A 20597-nucleotide genomic window follows, 5' to 3' on the forward strand; every position below is an offset into this window, starting at 1 on the left:
GGGGCCGGCCATGTCATTTTTTTATTGTGGGTATGTCAATATTCTTGTGTTCGAATGCTAATGGAGGAAGTTTCATTAACTTGTTAAAGTGACAAATACCAAAGAGTGAACTCGTGCTTGATCTGAAATTTCAATACTATTATTCAAAGGAAGTTAAATGTTTGAAAACCAAGTTTGGTTTGTGGTAAGGATAAAGGTTATAATGGCATTTCGATCGTAAACCTTAAAATGTGTAGCTTGTATTGCACAATTGCCATAGTCCTTAAACCGATATTTTCAACCCTTTAGCATTCACCTAAATATTCAGTTACAGAAACTAAACAATTTAATACATAAGATTTATCACAAATTGACGATTTGTCATTCACGCAAGACCGATTTAACTATCCAAATTTCAAAAGAATACAGATATCTGAAAGCTCAAGCTGCTCAACCTACACCTATTGTCCGTCCAACGTTTTAGTTTTTTTTTTTAAGGTTTGCTGAAATAAACAATTTAGCAAAAAAAAAAAAAATATATATATATATATATATATATATATATTAGGTTAATGGAATCTACTTTTTGAAATTTCTCAAACTGTTTTGTTTCTGTGAAAATAATATTTGAAAAATATATGAACTCAAAATGGTAACAAATACTATGATACTGCGTTTTGTAATGGTATTAAACATATAAGTATATAAAAGACTAATTTGATCCAAATTGAGCAGTTAATTGCTAAATTAGTTCATAAAATTTGAGATTTAGTTGGGTTAAATTCAAAAAAAAATACTCTTTTTTTGTTTTGTTAAGAAAAAAAAAATCTATACTACCCTTGATTAAAAATCTCAGCGATTTGGTTATTATTATTATTTTTTTTATAAAAGTCTGCCAAACAAGTAATGGCAGATTAATTTGTTAGTGGTAGATTTTTTGTCCATAGCAGATTTTTATTGACAGACTTATTTTGGATGGCAGATTTATTTGAAGAGTTTGACGACATATTTTTTTTACGACAGATTTATTTGAAGTGAGTAACGACAGATTTTTTTTGATCGACAGATTTTTAACGCGTCATACTTATTTATAAAGACATGACAGATTTTCATTATTTTAGACTAATTTTAAAAAATTTGTGGCAGATTTGTTTTTGACTGTTGTAACAGATTTATTTTTTTGCATCAAAAATCTGTCACATTGCGATAGATTTATAAATAGAAAAATAATTACTAGTTTGGCATTTAGTGGTAACAGATTTTTTTAAGGTTATGACTGATTTTTGGATTGAAGAAAAAATCTGTTGTTTAATAACAGATTTTCTAAAGTCTTTTTAAAATTGCTAAATTGACCTACCTGAAGACCATATGTTATGACAGATTTTTTTTATGTTATGACAGTTTTGTTTTTTCTACTATAAAAACTGCTGCTTGATAACAACTTATTATATATGAATATAATGATAAGATATTTTTTTTATGTTAATATAGTGACGACAGATTTGTTATATGTAATGATAAATTTATTTTTTTGGAGGTTAATGACAAATTGTCTTATATTAGTACGATAATGACAATTTTTTTTTGCAGGGTAATGACAGATTTATTAGTGTGTTTTGCGACAGATTTTCTTTACGTTTAAGCGACATATTTTTTTAGGAATTGACATATATGTCTGCAATACCATTAAATGCAATTTCTAAGGTTTACTACTTCATATTTTTTCTCTTTTTGATTCATCCCCTCTGTCAATTTAGTCATGCTTTCTTTCCATTTAGGGTTCATAATTGACTTCTTTATATTTTCCTTTTGGGTTATTTTTTTTTCATCACTTCCTTCTTCATTGGAAATTGTTTACCTTCACGTATTATAGTGCTACCATGTTACACAACAAAGAGAATATGAAGCAGGTTATTCTTGTTTGTGGTTTTGTGGTAATTGGATCTTCAACAACAACAGATGGTTGTTTGTTGTAGATAGTGATAGAGGTTCACGAATTCTAGAAAGTAATGATCAAAACAGTTTTGATGATTGCATTGGAATGGTATACGAGGATTACAGACTGGATAACGGATTATTTGAGATTGTGTTGAGTTACAAGATTTCGAAGAGGTTATTGCAGAATTTACCGGCTGATACACCACCAGTTATTATAGGTAATTCTCATCAGTTTCACATTTTTCTGGGACAATTGAAAAGGGATACAGTTTGACTTTGTCTTGAAGTGTAGAAGAAAATACGGACTGATTCGAATAAAAAAGGTAAGAAACGAGGAAGAGATAAAAACGATTTGGTTGGAGAAGAGTATGTTGATTTGGCCAGCGAAGCAAAACATGAAGAGATCGATGATGATGATGATAGAGATTTGATTATTGTGATGATTCTGACTGAATAGATTCTGATGATGAGAATTTTACCCTGTATGAAATTCTAACAGAAGAAGAGGATCATAAATTGTCAATGAAGAAAATGAGTTCATCATTTTTTATTGAAGAAAATAAAGAACATGTTGATGTCGCAAAGGTAGACTATTCTTCCGTGGATTTGGCTGTTGGGCAAATTTATAATATAAAGGAGCACCTAGAAACACGGTTGAAAATACTAATCTTGGTACAAAAGTTTGATAATTTTGTTTACAAATCGTCACTGAAACTGTTGATTGTCTAGTGTTGGGTTAAAGGATGCAAGTGGAGGGTAAGAGCTGCAACATTAAGTCACTATCCAAAGTTTCAGGTGCGTGTGTTTATTTCAGCACATACATGTTCAGTAATAGAGCGCTCTACATGTGCCCGACAAGCAGATCAACATATTCTAGGAGAGTTGTACAAAGATTTTGTTGGTGGAGTTGGTCCCAAGGTACTGGCAATGCATGTTGTTGAAGCGTTGAATAAACGTTTTCAAATCAAGGTAAAACTTTTCCTTTGTGTTTTTTTTAGCATTATACCATTTATTTTGTTTCACAATAATTTAAAATAATACTGGTGTTGATAAATAAATTATTAGAAGGCATATCGAAGCTAAGGCATGCTCACGAGTTGGTCAGGGGTAGTCCAGAGAGTGGTTATGAGCAGCTTCCTACATATTTGTATATGATAAAAAGGGCAAATCCCGGAACTTTTACACAATTTGAAGTTGATGAAGCTCAAAGATTTAAGTACTAGCATTTGTTGCAAGCATACAGGGATTTCCATTCTTGAGAACGTGATGAAAAAAAAAAACAGAACGTGATGCAAAAAAAAAAACAAAACATGATGCAAAAAATAATAATAATAATAACCATACTATACAACAACAATGTAACTTACAGGTGCTTTACTTGTTCTCTCATCATCTTCAATGGTGTGCGAAGTGGCATCATTTGGTATATCAGCGTCTTTTGCCTCTTTTCTTTCTTTCTCCACAGCTTTAATCCTCTCACTCATCTTCTCTTCTAACACAGTCATTTTTTTTCCAACAAATGTTTCAAATTTGCTCTCCAAAGCATCCATTCGACTGTTGAGGGTGTTGCCCAAGTCATAAATAGTCTCGTTCATTTTTTCAATCGCCCTCCAAATATCAAAAGAAAATTTTCTTCTCATCTTTAGCATCCTGCAATAACTTCTTTGTTAATATCATAATAGAGAAGGAAAAAAATGGTAATCATGTTAATTGAAGGATAACGAAACCTTACCTCAATGTTGGTAACATTTTCTCCTTGTTCATATTTAGAATCACTCTCTGTCAATCTCTTTTTCTTAGTACTGGTTCTGCTGTCGTCATTCTCCTTATCAGCTTCAACACTTCTTTTCTTCCTTTTTGAACTTATACCAACTGTCTTGACACAACTCCAAGCATCTAGAGATAAACGGTTATGAATGAGATCTTTAATTAGCTCATCTAGGTGTGGATCTTTATTCTCATCTGCGTCAAACCATAGAGGATACATGTTATCCTCTGAAACATGAACCATATGCCTAACACGAACCTACAAGCCATGAATAAAGTTATTAGCGCTGGTAATAACTTTTAACTCACACAAATTATAACAACATGCAAAAGTATTTTAAATATATATATATCACAAACTAGCATCACTACTAGCCTGTCTGTGCAACTCCTTCTCTTTTTTGATGAAGTTTGTGAAGTTGATACGTTTTCGAGATGATCGTCAATTAAGAAGTGGAACACCAGTCGTTTCTATCCTTCTAAACCTATAACTTTCTCCTATTCCAGTAACACTCTCGTACAGCCAAATCAACATAGCATGAACACACCCGTGTATGGTGTATGAATCTTTATCGTAGTTAACAATCTTAACAGAATTCACTAGACTACTAAAAGCCACCCGACCCCATGGATGTTTTTCAAAAGCGACTGGATCTAAAACTATTTTTGCGGTCGCCAACGGGATTCTAGATGTATGATGAATTCCATGTATGCATACTGACAATAGACATAACCTACCAACCATCAACTTCTTATCAACATGCCATGTTTTGCTAAAATCAATCACCTTTAGCAACTCACTCCAAATAGGACCATCAATAGTTGTTGGTATTTTCATTTCTTTCCAGAAATCATGGTGATCAACATCAAAGTTGTCTGAAGGGTCAAATGCATTACAATTTAAGCTTGTTATCTCCGCAAACTCATTTAAAGAAAATCTAATTGGCCTACCATCAATCAAAGACCAAACCTCATGAATATTGTTGATTCTCAGCTGATGTGTGAGTAGATAATGAACTCTCTGCGCAGCCCATGTGTATTCCAATTCAGCAAACTTTATAAACACTCCAAGAGATGATTCCTTCAGTTTATCCCACACGTCCACCCCTAATTCTTCTCTCAAAATCCTAATTTTGGACACAAAGCAATTGTGGTTCATACTCCTATGTTGGAGAGGTGATTTTCCTTCTTCATAAAGTAGAGGAGGATATTTGATGATATTGTTCGAAGATGCCATTCCTAAATAAACAAACAAAAAAGCATCAAAAAAGAAAAGAAAAAGGTAACAAACAAGATGATAAATACTTGATTGAATAGGTATATCAAACATGTGTGAAAACTTTAAACTAATTCAATATAACAATCTGAATCTAAATTTTGATACCATCGATGAAACAAAATTGTAAGATACTTCTAATCCAAAAAAAAACAAATCTCTCACTCCTAATCATATCATGATCGGATCCTACATATTTGTACAAGTTTTTTTTTTTTACAAATCAAGCTACTGAGTTACGAAATTACGTTACTTGAGCTAATTTAATCCATAATATCACTGACCCAAATTCATAAAAAGGAAAAAATTTGCAACCCATAAATAAAAAATCGAAACTTTAACTCATTATCTAAATTAGACAAAACCAAATTCAGGAACAAAGCAATCATATCATAATAGACAAAAAGCCTAACCGGATTTATGAAGAAACATCCACCAATGCTTTTGAAGATCCACCAATGCTATTGAAGAGCAAGACCCACTTAGGAGAAATCAACCACCACCGATATAAGCCACTACGACGGCGTCTGTATCTCGCTGAAACAAGGAACACCGGTCACCCCTAATCCTTATTCGCCGGTGGATGATGACGACAAATCAGATTTTTTCTTCTGGAATGTAAAAGCTTTTATTCGCCGGCAGAATAAACAAAGTTTGGATTTGTCAAAGAAAAAAAGAAACCAAATATCGGGTTTTTTTTTTTTTGCTGTTAAAAAGGATAAACTTTGTTTGATTTTAGTGATTTTATCAATTAATATTTATTTCCTATTTCATTTTCTTTTATTAAGTAACAAGATTGGACTTTTGGTAATTTAAACACATTATTGTGTCATTCTAGTTATGTCCAATGAGAGGGAGTCAATTATGCAATTTTTCGAAAATTGAGTCAATCTGGTCTATTTTCACTAACTTTTATCGAGAGACATTTTCTCAAGATTTGTGGAAGTTAAAAGAGATTTTGTAGCGGTAAAACAAGATTTTGATAAAAGTTGGCACAAATTTTAATTAATGTATCATTGATGGCTATAGATTAATATCACCCTTTACATTATGTAATTCCAACATGTGACTACAGTTTTCAAGACTCAGAAGAATTTCTCTTCAAAACCATTGTTGAACAAATAGAATTATTAATTTGTAAAATATAATATGTAAAATATATATATATACTTTATATATGCTTTTGGAGAGCTTTTAAAGATAATGGGGGAAAAAATATTTTTATAATTGTTTAGTTTTACAAAAAACTGGCTGTAAATATGTTAAATAATTTTAAAATCTTAAAAGTCTGTTACCAATCAGGGCCATAGTCTTATTAAACTTATTATACCCCCATCTGTTACAATTTAAAAACAAGAAATGTTTTTGACAACTATATCATACATTTTCAGAAACAAACTATTACAACTATTGAAAAGGTTCAAACGAAAAAAAAAATTGTCAAAACAAGATTAAGTAAAAATAAGCAAAATATAAGTAAAACATAAGCAATTTTGAAAATATCATAAAAGCTACAATGATTTATAATTTTATACCATTAGCTTGATGCTCGTAAGTCATAACTTAATTATTGTGTGCAGATTGTTTGTTTCCGAAAAAACTATCTTCGTCTTTCAATACGTTTGATTTTTACCCTTTTTTCATTAACTATCTAAGTAAGGGTCACGGATTAGTGTATTAATGTAATGATCATAAGAAAAAACTAAAACAATAGTAATGGTCGTCAATATGTGAGTCATAGCATAACATAGTTATCAGTCGAAAAGAAAAATATATATTTAACTAAAATTTGTGCTTGAGCAGGATTTTAATTTAAAACTTTTTCTATTAATATAAATTCTTAAACTCGAATATAATCATGCAAAGTTTTGAGGATAAATCTTTATAAATATATGTCAAGTGGTAATATTAGAAAAAATAAACAACATTAATGACTACTTCAAGATCTTTTATCATTAAGAGAGTTTATTTCTTATTTATATTTCATTAAAATATTTTTAAAATATTTTGATGTTGATCTAGTTGTATATAATTTTTTATAATTAGATGTTGATATTAACATAACATTATTCTGTATAAATTTGAATATACCAAATCTCATGAATATTGCTTAGTGTAAAGGTAAAATATAATATCATATCGGTATAACATCTTTACCGAGCTTGTTTTATCTATCGAAGTAATTGCAACATACCATAAACGACCAATTCATGAATGTGCCTATCTTATCCCACTTTCCTTGATTATGGCCAAACGCTTAAACCCGACTTGGAATCTAATAATCTATTTAATTAATGTATGTCATTTATTTTTCTACAAACTCATTCGTTTCACACAATTAATGAGATGTCAGAGATTTTAATTTAGTCATGTGTAATTATGTATTATTATCTTTTCAAGTTTTACTAATTTTTTTTCAATAATTTTTAACTATAATTCTTTCGTCATTATTGATGATGCACTCTTTTTGACATCTACTTTTTTCCACCTTCTATTGGCTCACATATAACACATATTAGACTATAAAATGATTTTCAAAATATATTATAACTATTTTCTCTTTAATTACTATCTTTCAATACTTAAATTTGGATTAGAAGCATTTGATTCCATTTATGAATAACAAATTTGTTTTCCTTTTTGACCATGTTATAAAATAATATTTCACTTTTAATATTATTTTCCTGTTTAAAATTTTATAAATACAATTACAGATTTTTTTTATTCTACCATAATTTTAAATTTTACTTCCATTTTAAAACTCAATAATACACTATTACATTAAAAAAAAATATTCTACCATAAATTTAAATTTTACTTCCATTCTAAAACTCAATAATACGCAATTGTATAATTTGTTTTATTCTACCATAAATTTAAAATTTATTTACATTCTAAAACTCAATAATACATTTAAAATTTTAAATTATGATCAGTTTAATAGAAATTTTAAGGTAATTATATTATTACTACTAATAAAAAATATAGTATTGTTTTCTTATTTTAACATTTTATCTATTTTACATAATTATTTTTTATTTTAAATTTCTATTAATTATAATTAGCATAAATATGCACTAAATGAATATTTTAAATTTATTTTAAAGTAAAAAAAAATATTGCTTAGGTGGATGTTTTTGTAGCTAGAAATGATGATATATAATTACAAGATCAATGGAGATTCTAATCATAGTTCTTGTCTTCTTGACCTAGGAAAGTATTTTATTTGTCTCTTATAATTATGTGTCCTAACCATATGATGCACATATATGTAAAAGAACTAAGCATAAACGATACATGAAAGAAAGTTAAGTACAAATAGGTAATAATATTATTCCAAATTCAGTGTTTTACTTCATATATATCGGGTAGATGCTCTATTTTTTTCTTTATGGTTGAATAATAAAATTAAGGTCTCGTTAATCTCTATTTTGTTTGCTCCCTACTTAATGCTTTTTCGAATTATGATCGAGGGGTAGATGTTCTCTATAGATAGAATATTTGTTTTTGGAACAACATAATTAGCCATTACAAACGAAGCCGTTGCACTGGTGACAGAAAACATGAAATGATGTGTGTAAGTATAGAGGAATGGAGAAATTGAAATTGAATGGTATGCGTTGCAACATCGGATGGTGAAACGAGGGTTAAGGAGGAGAGAAACGTGGGAAGGTGGAACGTCCTTTCACACTGCCATCACGAAGCTTTATCAGACTGAATCCATAGGATTTAAAAATAGTGTTGGGCCTAGAGACTTTGGATGAAATAGTGTTGGGGCTACAGACTTTGGATAAAATCTAGTAGATTAGTTTGTCATTTGTATGATTGTTTAAAAGACTTATTAGAATCTGTAAGACTCGCAAAATTAAAAAAAAAAAAGTAGCTGACGTGGCAGCACCAGAAATGAAAAAAATAACTATATATATGACATGATTTTTTTTTGTTATTGGATGTGTTTAATTTGATAATATGGACACCAAAAGAAAAGAGCAAAACTCTCATATTATATAAATAGACTCAAAAATAACATTCGTTATTTCACTATTTTCAAAAAAAAAAAACGTAAATTAGTTTGGCTTGAAAAGAAGAAAGCCACAAATATTTGTTAAAATCCACAATACATTTCAATAAACATAGAAAATCCCCAAGAACCTAATTTTAGAATTCAAGGCCCTGCTTAGTTTACTTGCTTATGTTATGAGATGGGCCTGCCTATACATAAACTTCTACATCAAACAATCAACAAATATTTACATTCTATAGATATTTTAACTTTGACTACTATTGAACTAAAAGCACTTTCCAGTAAATTATCTTTTGTTTTTACGCCACATTAAATTAGTCAGTGTAAAGAATAAAGAAACGAAAAGGAACATACAAAGATGAAATATCAAATTCCTTTCTTCATTACCAATCAAGTAGTAATTGCCCCCACATCTTATTATTGCTTTCATTACCCCCACAATTGACAGCCTCACAATCTCATGAAAATTTAAGAATCATAAGTTCTGTGTCCATAAACTTTACTATATACATTAACTTTGTGGGGGATATGCTTTATATGAATGAATCTTTTTATGGGGTTCAAACGTATAAATGAGAGAGTGATGAAACCTACAAAAACTAAAATAGAGATTAGGAGAAGGAGAGGAGTATATAGCGTGTCACGGGTATGGGTTAGAGAGGCCGTGGGCACGTGCCTAAAAGAAAAGAACCAAGCAAATGAGAACAAGTCCCTCTCTGTATGTCCCCATCTACCATTTTGTTGTATTCCTTGCTTGGATCCGTATGTATCTTTCAATAATTTCGAAAACAATTTACATTTCATTATGGAATTTTAATATTTTAAATTGTCCTGCCTAAAAAAAGCTGTTAATATTGTCCTATCTTTTTTTTGTTTATTTTGACTTTGTTGCCACCACGGTTTTGACTTCTTTTCTAAACAAATTCTGCATTCATTCCAACGACATGTTTCTTGTCAACTATTCTAATTTTTGTATCTGTACTTGTGACTGGGAGGAAACCAGATTCTTCTTCATAAGTCATTTGCAATGGGTTTTCCTGTTTATGTTATAGTACTTTGTTTTCCAGTTGTTTCTTTGAGACTTAATATTGACAAACATTCATTTGTATGATGATCCAATCCCCTATAATAAAGAAACATTAATTTAAAAGAGCTGATGTGTTGCCGCCAGAAAGTTCGAGACACATTTAGCTATTTACCCTCATTTTAATTTAGTATTTACAATTCTATGCCATTGTGTTTTTACCAAAAAAAATAAGAAAATAAATGTGTTATTCATAAAAACTTTATCACATAACTTTTTTTAATACTAATTAAGTTTAAGCTATATATATATTTTATATATTACAAAAATAATTTATTAAAATGCATATGGATTACTTGCGGATCTCACGAATTCAAGCGGGATGGATGCAAAGACATTAACGGCTCAAAATATCTAAATCTATTGCTAAATGGCTTAGCAGATAGGTTTGACCCGGTTAACAATTTAATTTAAATCATATAGTTCATGAAATTTTAAATTTTCCAGCTTTTATCTGATTTGGTAGTTCAAGATTTTGATAGAAATCTAATCGATCACTAATTCGGTTCACATTCTATCCAGATCCGCAATCATATCAATCTAAAATTTATGGTGAAATAATTACTATTTTAAACTTTTATAAACTTGATGAATTCAAACCAATATAAGTTTGCATTATAAATGTTATACTAAATAAATAGATTTACAAATGTAATATCTGAAACAAAAATTTTACTGCATGCAAGTTATTACCTAGTTATGATGAAATTCATGTAGCCGAAAAAAAATTGCGGATTATTTTGCAGTTTTTTTTAGTGATTATAACCAAACATTAATTATATTAGCTATGTAAGTTTCGTGGATTTATATCCAACACTATATACACATGAGTATAACTCTTTATTGGTGCATATCTATAAAACTCTTTACTTGTAATTTAAGAGCTTTCTAGAATATGGTTTAGTTCTCAACCGTGGTACAATGTACCAAAAGACAAATGTTTTGTTTAGAAAATATCACAATTAAAAAGTCTTAAGTATTAGTATTACACAAATTATAAGCTTAGATAAGTTTCTAAATAATTGAGCGTTTACTCGACTTCTAAAAATCCTTTATAAACCTAGATTTTGTGATACTTTAAGAAAATTTAGTACTAGTAGTAGTTTAAGAAAACAAAACATAAAAGTATGGTTTCTTCGGAAGAGGTAATATTATATTTCATTGGAATCGTTCAAGGTTGGTTGCGACCCGATGATGATATCTAGATAAAACAATTATCCGTATTCACCGGGCGTAGCATCCTTATTAAATCCGAGTATTAGTACTAAATTATTCATAATATTAGTACTCGAAACACCTAATATACTCAATTACGTTTTTAGGATTTTTATAAGAATGCTTGTCTCTTCTACCTCATCGGTTACCTCTTTTAGCGATAAACTAATTTAAATTGTGCAATCCCTTATACCAAGAAAAAATAGAATATGGAGATAGAAAACGACATACATAAAGAGTTCCTTCGAATTTAATGCTTCACATTTACTCCTTCACCCACACACACACCTTTTGTCCCTTTTTAAATTGATTTTTTTTTGAGTTTTTAAAATTATTTCTTAGTTTAACAGAAAAAATATTCAAATAGAATTTCAGCTCATACATTCAATTATATTTTAATTTATTATTTTTCCTCCACCCATTTTAATATTCTTAAGATTTGAGAAAAAAATTATTAAAAGAACAAAAAATATTAATCTTAAGGGGTTTGTTGTGAAAATATATACGAGAGAATAAGCTTTGTTGGCTTGACAAAAGATTGATTAAGGTTTGTAATGTTGTGAAAATATATATACGAGAGAATGAGTTTTGTTTTTGCTAAGTTTGGAATGAAAAGTACCAAAATAATACAACGCAATCGAAATGTAACATCTATAGCTTTATTTGCAAAAGAACAATATTTTTTTCAAAACATTACATTGTCTTCGGCCGTTACTTTCATGGATGAGTGTGTCAGAAGAATTGATACAATGTTTTTATGCTTATACGAATTTCTCAATCAATTCAACAAATACATTAAAACACAAACCCACACTTCCCTAAAACAACACCCATAATTTTTCGCATCTGCATGCAAAAGTCGACGTACATATTATTTTTTTTTATATATACACACAAAAGACATGTAATGTAAGACATTGGCTTTCGATCCAAATGACCCTTTTTATGATAAGTAGCAAGAAAAAGGTAAACTAAAACAAAAAAAAAATTTACACACACACAAAAAAGTTTATTTTCTTACAAAAAGTCCACCTTTCTGACATAAGAGACATGACCACCAGCTACTACAGCTTTTAACTCTAATCAAAAAACCATTAAAAACAATTCTATTAACCCTCATAGGGGAAAAAATTGAATACATTTATTTTCCCCGACCGTCGTTTTCTTGGTGCTATGTTCTGTCACTCTCGAGCCTCGAATATTGAAAATCAAATGGACTAATCACTAATGTAATGGAAAGCTACTTCAGTAATATTCCTTTCTTAATTATTATTAATGTTACTTCTTTGAAGTTCAAAATACCCTACTTAACCCAAATCGGCTTTGATTCTTGTTAACATATTGAACTGTAAAGTGTACAAGAGTAGTTACCAGTTTGGAAAGACTTAAAAACATTAAAGACCAAATAGTAATTTGGTATAAACATTTATTGTGTGACCTGAGATGACAACTTTATTACACAAAGGACACAATGTAATTAGGTTAAATAGAGACATGTTTAGGCTTACCTAATCTCAAATTTTCATCACTACAAATTGAAAACATGTCATGTGGGATTTGAATTATGAAAAAATGATGGGGGTGAAAAACATAAAGATAACAAAACCAGAGGGTAAAAAAAGTAAAAAGTAAAAACTGAAGAAGAGAGAGAGAGAGAGAGAGAGAGTGATTGCAATTTAACAAAAGAGAGGAGGAGAAAAAAAAACAAGTGTTACTGGATATGCCAGCAACTGGACTGTGACACATGATTTGGCCTTAGAAAAAAGGTAACTGCTTTTTTCATCTCTTAATTATAACTCTTTTTTTTTCTTTCTCTTCTCTCTCTTCCATGGTGGTGGTGGTGGGTTCTCTTCTTTAGTAGTATAGTAGATCTCTCTGCACCAAAGCTTTGAACAGAAGATACAGAGTGAGAGAATCAGAGGAGAAACCACAAACTTCAAATAAAAAAAAGAGTCTTTACTTTTCTTTTTGTTTTCTACTTAGTGGTCAAATGTCTTGTTCTTTACTCTTCTTTCCTTTGGTCTAAGACCTTTAAGATAACAGTAGTAAGAGTCCGTGAAAGAAAGAAACAAAAAAATTTGGAATTTTGAAGAAGATGATGAGGGGAAAAGGAGGAAACTTTATCTCTGTTTGTTTGACTACTTGAGTCTCTTTTCGATCTACATCTGGATTTCGCAGCATTCTTCTTAGAGAGGAGATAAAAAAAAATATGAGGAAACATGGATGGCAACTTCCTTACCATCCTCTTCAGGTTCGTTTCTTTTTGTTCCTTACTGACTTGAGATTGATCTCATTTGGAGGGTTTTGGTTTTTGGAAGGTTAAAGTTTTGATTTTTTTTGTTTCTTGTTCTGGGTTGGTTAGGTGGTGGCTGTTGCTGTGTTCTTGGCTTTAGGGTTTGCTTTCTATGTCTTCTTTGCTCCCTTTGTTGGGAAGAAGATGCATCAGTACATTGCGATGGGCATTTACACTCCCCTGGTAAGCTGAATTTGTCTGATTTCAATTTGTCTGAGTTGTGTACTTGTGTTGGCTGTCTATGTGTTGTCTTCACTCTGTTGTCTTTCTCTTTTTGGCGAATGTTCATCTTTTCTGAGTCTTGTGCAATTTGTTACTTATAGCTAAATTAGGGAAATTGGATTTACTTGGTGTTTTTAGTTGGATCTTGATCTGGTCCCTATCAAGAGACTAGAAGCTTCATTGATTCATGAAAATGGGCATGTTTAGCTATAGATACTTCTTGATTCCAAGCCAATTTTAGGGGATACGGTTGAAAATTTGATCTCACAATGGTGGTTTTGCCATTTTCTTATTTTATTTTGATCCATTTTGCTTTCACTTGAAGCTGCTATTGAGACCTCACTTTTAGGGATTGTGTAAACCTTAAGTCTTTGAACATTGTGATTTACTTTTTCCTTTTTGAATGGTTTAGTATTGTTTTATAGACTGTGACATCTTCTTTTTCAGATTACATGTGTGGTTGGACTGTATATATGGTGTGCGGCTTCAGATCCTGCAGACCGTGGAGTTTTCCGGTCAAAGAAGTACCTTAAAATTCCTGAAAATGGGAAATTTCCTCTATCAAAGGATGCAAAAGATGGATGTGGATCAGCTACAGGTGGTGCTAAAACTCGTGATGGCACTTGTTTACAGGATCCAGAAAATGAGACTAACAAGAAATTGGAGTCATCCAAAAAATCTTCTGTCCTCCGTTTGCTTTGCTCTCCTTGCGCATTGCTCTGTAATTGTTGCAGTGGAGGAGATGAATCTTCTGAGCAGATGAGCGAGGATGGGATGTTTTACTGCAGTCTGTGTGAAGTTGAGGTGCGGGGAATACATATAGACACAGGCTTGTCTTATTTTATCTTGTGATTAGCTTCACGATTCAATATCAAGATACCTTCACATGTTTCTCAGGACTAATTATTGTATTCCTTTTGTAGGTCTTCAAATACAGCAAGCATTGCAGGGTTTGTGACAAATGTGTGGACCGTTTTGATCATCACTGCAGGGTACTATAAGGACTTGCCTGAAAAATCTCATGTTTATTCAAAGCCCTTCAGTCTGCGTTTAAAATCTTTATCTTCGTTTGCTTATGGACTTTTGTAGTGGCTAAACAATTGCATTGGGAAGCGGAATTACCGAAAATTCTTTAGCCTTATGGTATCAGCTATTTTTTTGGTAAGATTGCGTTGATCCCTGTGAATAATTCTTCCTTTTGGTGTGTTTATTAACTGGTAGAAACTTCCCCTTTTCTCCCTGTAAATTGCAGCTCATTATGCAATGGTCAACTGGGATTTTTGTGCTGGTATTATGTGTACTCCGAAGAAAACAGTTTAATGCAGACATTGCCTTGAAGTTGGGAAGTAGCTTCTCGCTAATTCCGTTTGTAATAGTCGTTGTAAGTTATCTTCTCATACATTTGGCATTCCCCTATTTACTTCTGATATGAAGGTAAGGTTTCTTTTCTCTTGCAGGCAGTTTGCACTCTATTAGCAATGTTGGCAACGTTACCACTTGCTCAGCTTTTCTTCTTCCACATTCTTCTCATTAAGAAGGTTTGTTTTCAATGCTCAATGCCAAAACTTGCTCCCTTAATTATGCGATTTACGGTAAATCTTTTCATTAAACGAATTTTCTCTAACAGGGAATCAGTACATATGACTACATAGTTGCACTTAGAGAGCAAGAGCAAGAACTAGAAGCTGGAGGTGGTCAACAGAGTCCTCAAATGTCAATGATCAGCTCATTTACTGGACTAAGCAGTGCAAGCTCCTTCAATACATTTCATCGTGGGGCATGGTGCACACCACCGCGGTTGTTTCTTGAGGATCAGGTACCATTATCCACCAGTTTCGTTCTACCTTGTTGACTATGGGTTTCTCTAATGTTTGTGTGTGTGTTTCTGTGAGCAGTTTGATGTAGTCCCTCCAGAAAATGCATCTGTGAGTTCATATGGGAAGAAGTCAGTGGTTGAGGAACGTGTCAAGAAGAAGACCCAACCTGTGAAGATCAGTCCATGGACTCTAGCTCGTCTCAATGCAGAAGAAGTTTCAAAAGCAGCAGCTGAAGCAAGAAAGAAATCCAAAATAATTCAGCCTGTGGCTAGACGGGAGAATCCATTTGTTGGCTTAGAAGCAAGCAGCAGCTTTGGAAGCAGCGGCCGTAGAATGTTCCCAGCAAAATTTGAAGCTGTTAATAGTAACGGGAAGCAGCGAAGGCAATCAAAGCGCATACGGTTACCAGCAGAACTACCTCTAGAACCGCTGATGAATGTTCAGACTAAAGCAGCTATGATGGAGACATCAACAAGTTCAGGGCTAGCTCCTCTTCAGCTAGAAGCAAGAAGCGCGTTTCAGACAAGCCGAGCAATGTCAGGGTCTGGTAATGTTATGGTGACATCTTCACCAGAAAGCAGCTTAGACTCTCACGACATTCACCCGTTTAGAGTTTCCTCTGAAGCAGAGGATGCAGCGCAGCTCAATGGATTCTCTTCAGCTATTGGTCTGATGGGTCAACATAGAGGGCAAGAACAAGAACAAGCCATGATGATGATGCCATTGTCAAGGTCTACAAGTGATGGCTACGATGCATCAGGTGGAGAAGACAGTGATCAGGTCCCTTCTAGAAACATCCACAAATCAAGATGAGAAAGCCCATATGATATAATCACTCTAGTTTTGGAAGGGTTGAGAGAATCCTTGGGGGCATTCAATGATTAAAGGCTGCTGCATTCGATCAAGAAGGAGTCAAGATTCTCAGATAAACGATTTGTGAGGATCTTAAAAGAGATATTACAGTGCCTGCTAAAGAGCTCTAAGGAGAAGGCACCAGAGACTTTTGTGAATTCTTAAGATTTTATTTTAAGGTACTGAGCAAATATTTGAAACATGATCTTCTAGGGATTTTACTAAAACTTATTTTGTTAGGAAAAAAAAAACTGTTTCTTCTGATAAAAAAAAATGTCAATTTGTGATTTAAAGAAAAAGCTGGTTTTTTTTTTATTTGCATACTATACAAGATTCAAGAATACAATTTGGTTGAGAGCATCATTATAAAATTCTAGTTGCATGATGAGCCTAGGAGAAAGAGAACGTTGTTACTCCATTTGTAATTGTTAATATGGGAATTTGGGATTTGTTTAGTCAATGCAGCCACCGACTTTAATCTTCTTTTCCAAATTTTGTGATTGCGTCACTTGAAAGGAAACTCAAAAAAAAAAGAGAAAAAAATCACCGAAAGAGAGATTATAAATTTCCAATTTCTCAACTTCTTTATTGGAAAATAAAATCTTAGGATATTGGCATAACAAAAAAAATAAAAATAAAGGACACTTTACAAAAGATAAAATCTTTAGAAATTTTTCTCAAAAGCCAAAAAAAAAATTGATTAAAAAAAAATATATATCTATCAGTTTACTATTATTAGCTTTAGCAAATTAGGGAAAACAATATTTGGTAATCTGTAGAGATTCTTCAAATTTTAAATAAAAAAAAGAGAGATTATCATTTGTATTAATTACTTATTTAGCGAGATACTATTAGATTTTCCTCTTTGTCCAATAGGTGCCAAATGGCAAAATCACTCATCTCATCCACGCGTCTTGTTATTTCTGTTAAGATCCGGTACTCAAACCCAAACCCGGAATCCCGGATCCGGACCCAGATACTAAACCCCGAATCTCACGCTTTTGTGAGTGTGTACTCTTTCCCCAGTCGACCCGGTTGGGTTCATTCATCTCTCTCTCTTCCCCAAGAGCGCCCCTTCTGCGTGATTTCTGTTTCTCTTCTTCACGCTCTCTCTCTAAAATTCCCCAATTGCTTTCGGTGACGCTCTCATGCTTTAAACGCTGCGTTAAACGAAACAAAATACACCAAAAAAAGGTAATCCCATGATTTGGGTTTGGCTCATAACAAAACAAAAATCCAAACTTTAAGAAAAAAAAATCTCACCTTTGCAACGATTTTGATGGTGGTATGTAGCTGAAGCTGAACCCTTTTCGTTTTGAAAACAGAACGATTAATGGAAATGGGTTTATCTGGGACGATGACGAATCAAGGATCAAACTTTCGGAAATTTGAGATTGATTCATCACCACCCTCATCATCATCATCCTCTGATCATCAGTTTCACTCAATGAATGCGCTTGAGATCTTGAGAGAAACCGTACGAATCCTCCGGTATAATCTCGGTGCTTTCATGTTAATCGCACTTCTTTTAATCTGCCCTGTTTCAGCTATTCTGTTACCTAACCTTTTAGTTGATCAATCCGTTGTGAATTCACTCACTGTGAGGCTTCTCTTAGTTTCGAAATCGAGTGGTCTTCCTTTGTTGCCTTTTGTGAGAAACTCTTGTCAGAAATTCTCTGAGACTGCTGTTTCATCTGCCATGTGTTTCCCATTGTTCATCACTCTCTCGTTATTGTCTAGAGCTGCTGTGGTTTACTCTGTGGATTGCACTTACTCTAGGAAAAAAGTTGTCATGTCCAAGTTTGTGGTGATAATGCAGAGACTATGGAAACGTCTTGTGATCACTTACTTGTGGATTTGTACTGTGATTGTTGTTTGTCTCACTTCCTTCTGTGTGTTTCTTGTCGCTGTGTGTAGCTCGTTTTATGTTCTTGGATTCTCTCCTGATTTTAATGCTTACGGAGCTATCTTAGTTGGTTTGGTGTTCTCAGTAGTGTTTGCTAATGTTATCATTATCTGCAACACCACGATTGTGATTTCGATTCTTGAAGATGTTTCCGGGCCAGAAGCGTTGTTGAGAGCGAGTGATTTGATTAAAGGGCAGACTCAGGTTGGTTTGTTGATATTTCTAGGATCGACAATAGGATTGACGTTTGTGGAAGGGTTGTTTGAGCATAGAGTGAAGAGTTTGAGTTATGGAGATGGGTCTTCGAGGTTATGGGAAGGTCCACTTCTTGTGGTGATGTATTCGTTTGTGGTGCTTATTGATACAATGATGAGTGCTGTGTTCTATTTTAGTTGTCGGTCTTATAGTATGGAAGCTGTTGAAGCTTTGGAAGCTTCTGGAGAAATCGTGTCCCAAGATTTATCTCTTCTTTAAGATTTTTTGTTTTCAAGTTTCAGAACATTGAGAATCTAAAGACAATGCAAAGGAAGGGTTTCAAAAGAGTTAGTTGAATTGGATCACAAGTAAATTTGAGAGGCCATGTATATGAAAGGAGTTTTTTAGTTGAGCATTCTTTATTTATTCTGGGCTTTCTTTAGTTTAGGTTGCTCTTTACATTTTGAGATTGTCACATTATGGGACTCACATATCGTAGACGGCGGCACATGTCATTCGTATTTGGTCTTATTTTGTTAATAATCAATATAAAATGTTCATCTCTCTCTATCTTTGTGCAAGTTGAACAATCTTTATTCTTTGGAAATGAGAGTTATGGTTAATCACTGTTAAGTGGACTTAGTTTATGGAATAGTTCTCATGTATTTGGCTTTTAATCAATGTTAAGGATTGTGATTTCATCTACTTCTTGTTTATTTTCAGTGTTACGCGTGTTTACATGACTTCTTACCATTTTGAAAATCATATATAATGAAAGATTATATATTTCCTCCCTCATTTACAATGGAGATTACAATATATTTAAAAACAAATCAGTTATCAACAAGATTGTGCTTAAGATAGTGAAGAATAGATCTGAACGGTTATTTGACTAAGTCCAAATATTCCATATTCATTCACTCTCCCGCAGTTGAATCGTCTGAGCCTCGGACGGTTAGACTGATTCTAAATTCTTTGAACACGTAGGAAGGTCAACCTTTGGTGAATGTCTGCAAACTGGAGAGAAAAGGGTACAAGAATGACTTTTACTTGGGCAATGCATTTCCAGAAAGAGATTTTGTATCCAGCATGTTTCAGCGACGACATTTGCAACTCCCTTATACTCTGCCTTAGCAATTGAACGGGACACTGTCTGTTGGTGTTTCGAAGACCATGAAATCAAGTTCTCTCCCAGATACACACAATACCCTAACGTTGAACGACGTGTATCTGAGCAACCTGCCCAATCCGAGTCAGTGTAGGCTGTTAATGCACTAAGCTTCCCACGAAATTTTTGCAGACCATGATGTTGTGTGCCCTGTATATAACGAATGATCTTCTTTAAAGCTTGCATATGTTTAACCCTCAGATCATGCATAAACAAACAAACTTGTTGGACGGCATAAGCAATATTTGGTCTTGTAAACATGAGATACTGTAAAGCGCCAGCCAAGCTTATATACTCCTTTGAATTTAAATTTTTGTCTCCTGATTCACTTGTCAGCTTGGATTCAACATCCACTGGTGTACCAACTGGCTTACAGTCCATCATGCCAGCTCTAAAAATTATCTCCTTCGCATACTGTAATTGAGATAGTAGTATACCAGCTTGGTTATAATCAACTTTCACACCAAGAAAGTAGCTTAATCTGCCTCCATATATCATCGGAAATTCACTTTTGAGAGACGAAGTGATATTATCAATCAACGATTGGCTTGATCCTGTGAGGATTATGTCATCAACATACAACAAGAGATAAGAAATCGCATTACCATGCTTGTAGACAAACAGAGAATTGTCACTCTTGGACATCTTAAATCCAATTTGAGACACAAATCTTGAGAAACGAGCATTTCAGGCCCTTGGAGCTTGTTTTAAGGCATAATTTGCTTTGTTTAACTTGCAGACATATGTTGGATTGGATTTGTCCACGAAACCAGTGGTTGATGCATGCATATTATCTCTATGAAATCACCATGGAGGAAAGCATTTTTAACATTTAACTGCTTTGTATTCCATCCTTTTGAA

The 20597-nt window shown here is 32.7% G+C and overlaps 4 protein-coding genes across 5 annotated transcripts; 2 read left to right on the forward strand and 2 right to left on the reverse strand.

Annotated features, from left to right (window-relative positions):
• Positions 1 to 3018: 3018 nt before the first annotated feature.
• LOC109132944 (uncharacterized) lies at positions 3019 to 3928 on the reverse strand. Its single transcript, XM_087512741.1, has 3 exons — positions 3645 to 3928; positions 3285 to 3471; positions 3019 to 3054 (listed from the first exon to the last, which is right to left on the reverse strand). Exons 1-3 carry the CDS (start codon positions 3926 to 3928, stop codon positions 3019 to 3021), a joined length of 507 nt encoding a protein of 168 aa, XP_087368867.1.
• Positions 3112 to 4921, reverse strand: LOC147944837 (uncharacterized). Its single transcript, XM_087451195.1, has 2 exons — positions 3650 to 4921; positions 3112 to 3567 (listed from the first exon to the last, which is right to left on the reverse strand). Exon 1 carries the CDS (start codon positions 4919 to 4921, stop codon positions 4127 to 4129), a length of 795 nt encoding a protein of 264 aa, XP_087307321.1. The 3' UTR covers positions 3112 to 3567; positions 3650 to 4126.
• Positions 4922 to 12847: 7926 nt separating this feature from the next.
• Positions 12848 to 16766, forward strand: LOC104788002 (putative protein S-acyltransferase 22). Its single transcript, XM_010513667.3, has 9 exons — positions 12848 to 13534; positions 13646 to 13759; positions 14246 to 14602; positions 14722 to 14790; positions 14888 to 14959; positions 15051 to 15179; positions 15256 to 15336; positions 15426 to 15614; positions 15694 to 16766. The coding sequence occupies exons 1-9, from the start codon at positions 13493 to 13495 to the stop codon at positions 16426 to 16428; spliced, it is 1788 nt and encodes a 595-aa protein (XP_010511969.1). The 5' UTR covers positions 12848 to 13492; the 3' UTR covers positions 16429 to 16766.
• A 708-nt stretch (positions 16767 to 17474) lies between these two features.
• On the forward strand, positions 17475 to 19136 carry LOC104788003 (uncharacterized). 2 transcript variants are annotated; one of them, XM_010513668.2, is made up of 2 exons: positions 17475 to 17661; positions 17761 to 19136. In XM_010513668.2, exon 2 carries the CDS (start codon positions 17801 to 17803, stop codon positions 18845 to 18847), a length of 1047 nt encoding a protein of 348 aa, XP_010511970.1. In that variant the 5' UTR covers positions 17475 to 17661; positions 17761 to 17800; the 3' UTR covers positions 18848 to 19136. The 2 variants fall into 2 exon arrangements, with proteins under 2 accessions (XP_010511970.1, XP_010511971.1); XM_010513669.2 differs by having other exon boundaries at positions 17477 to 17661; positions 17793 to 19136.
• The last annotated feature ends 1461 nt before the right edge of the window (positions 19137 to 20597 follow it).

This window comes from Camelina sativa, chromosome 5 (genome assembly GCF_030686135.1).
Source record: "Camelina sativa cultivar CO46 ecotype springtype chromosome 5, ASM3068613v1".
NCBI classification, from domain to species: Eukaryota; Viridiplantae; Streptophyta; class Magnoliopsida; order Brassicales; family Brassicaceae; genus Camelina; species Camelina sativa.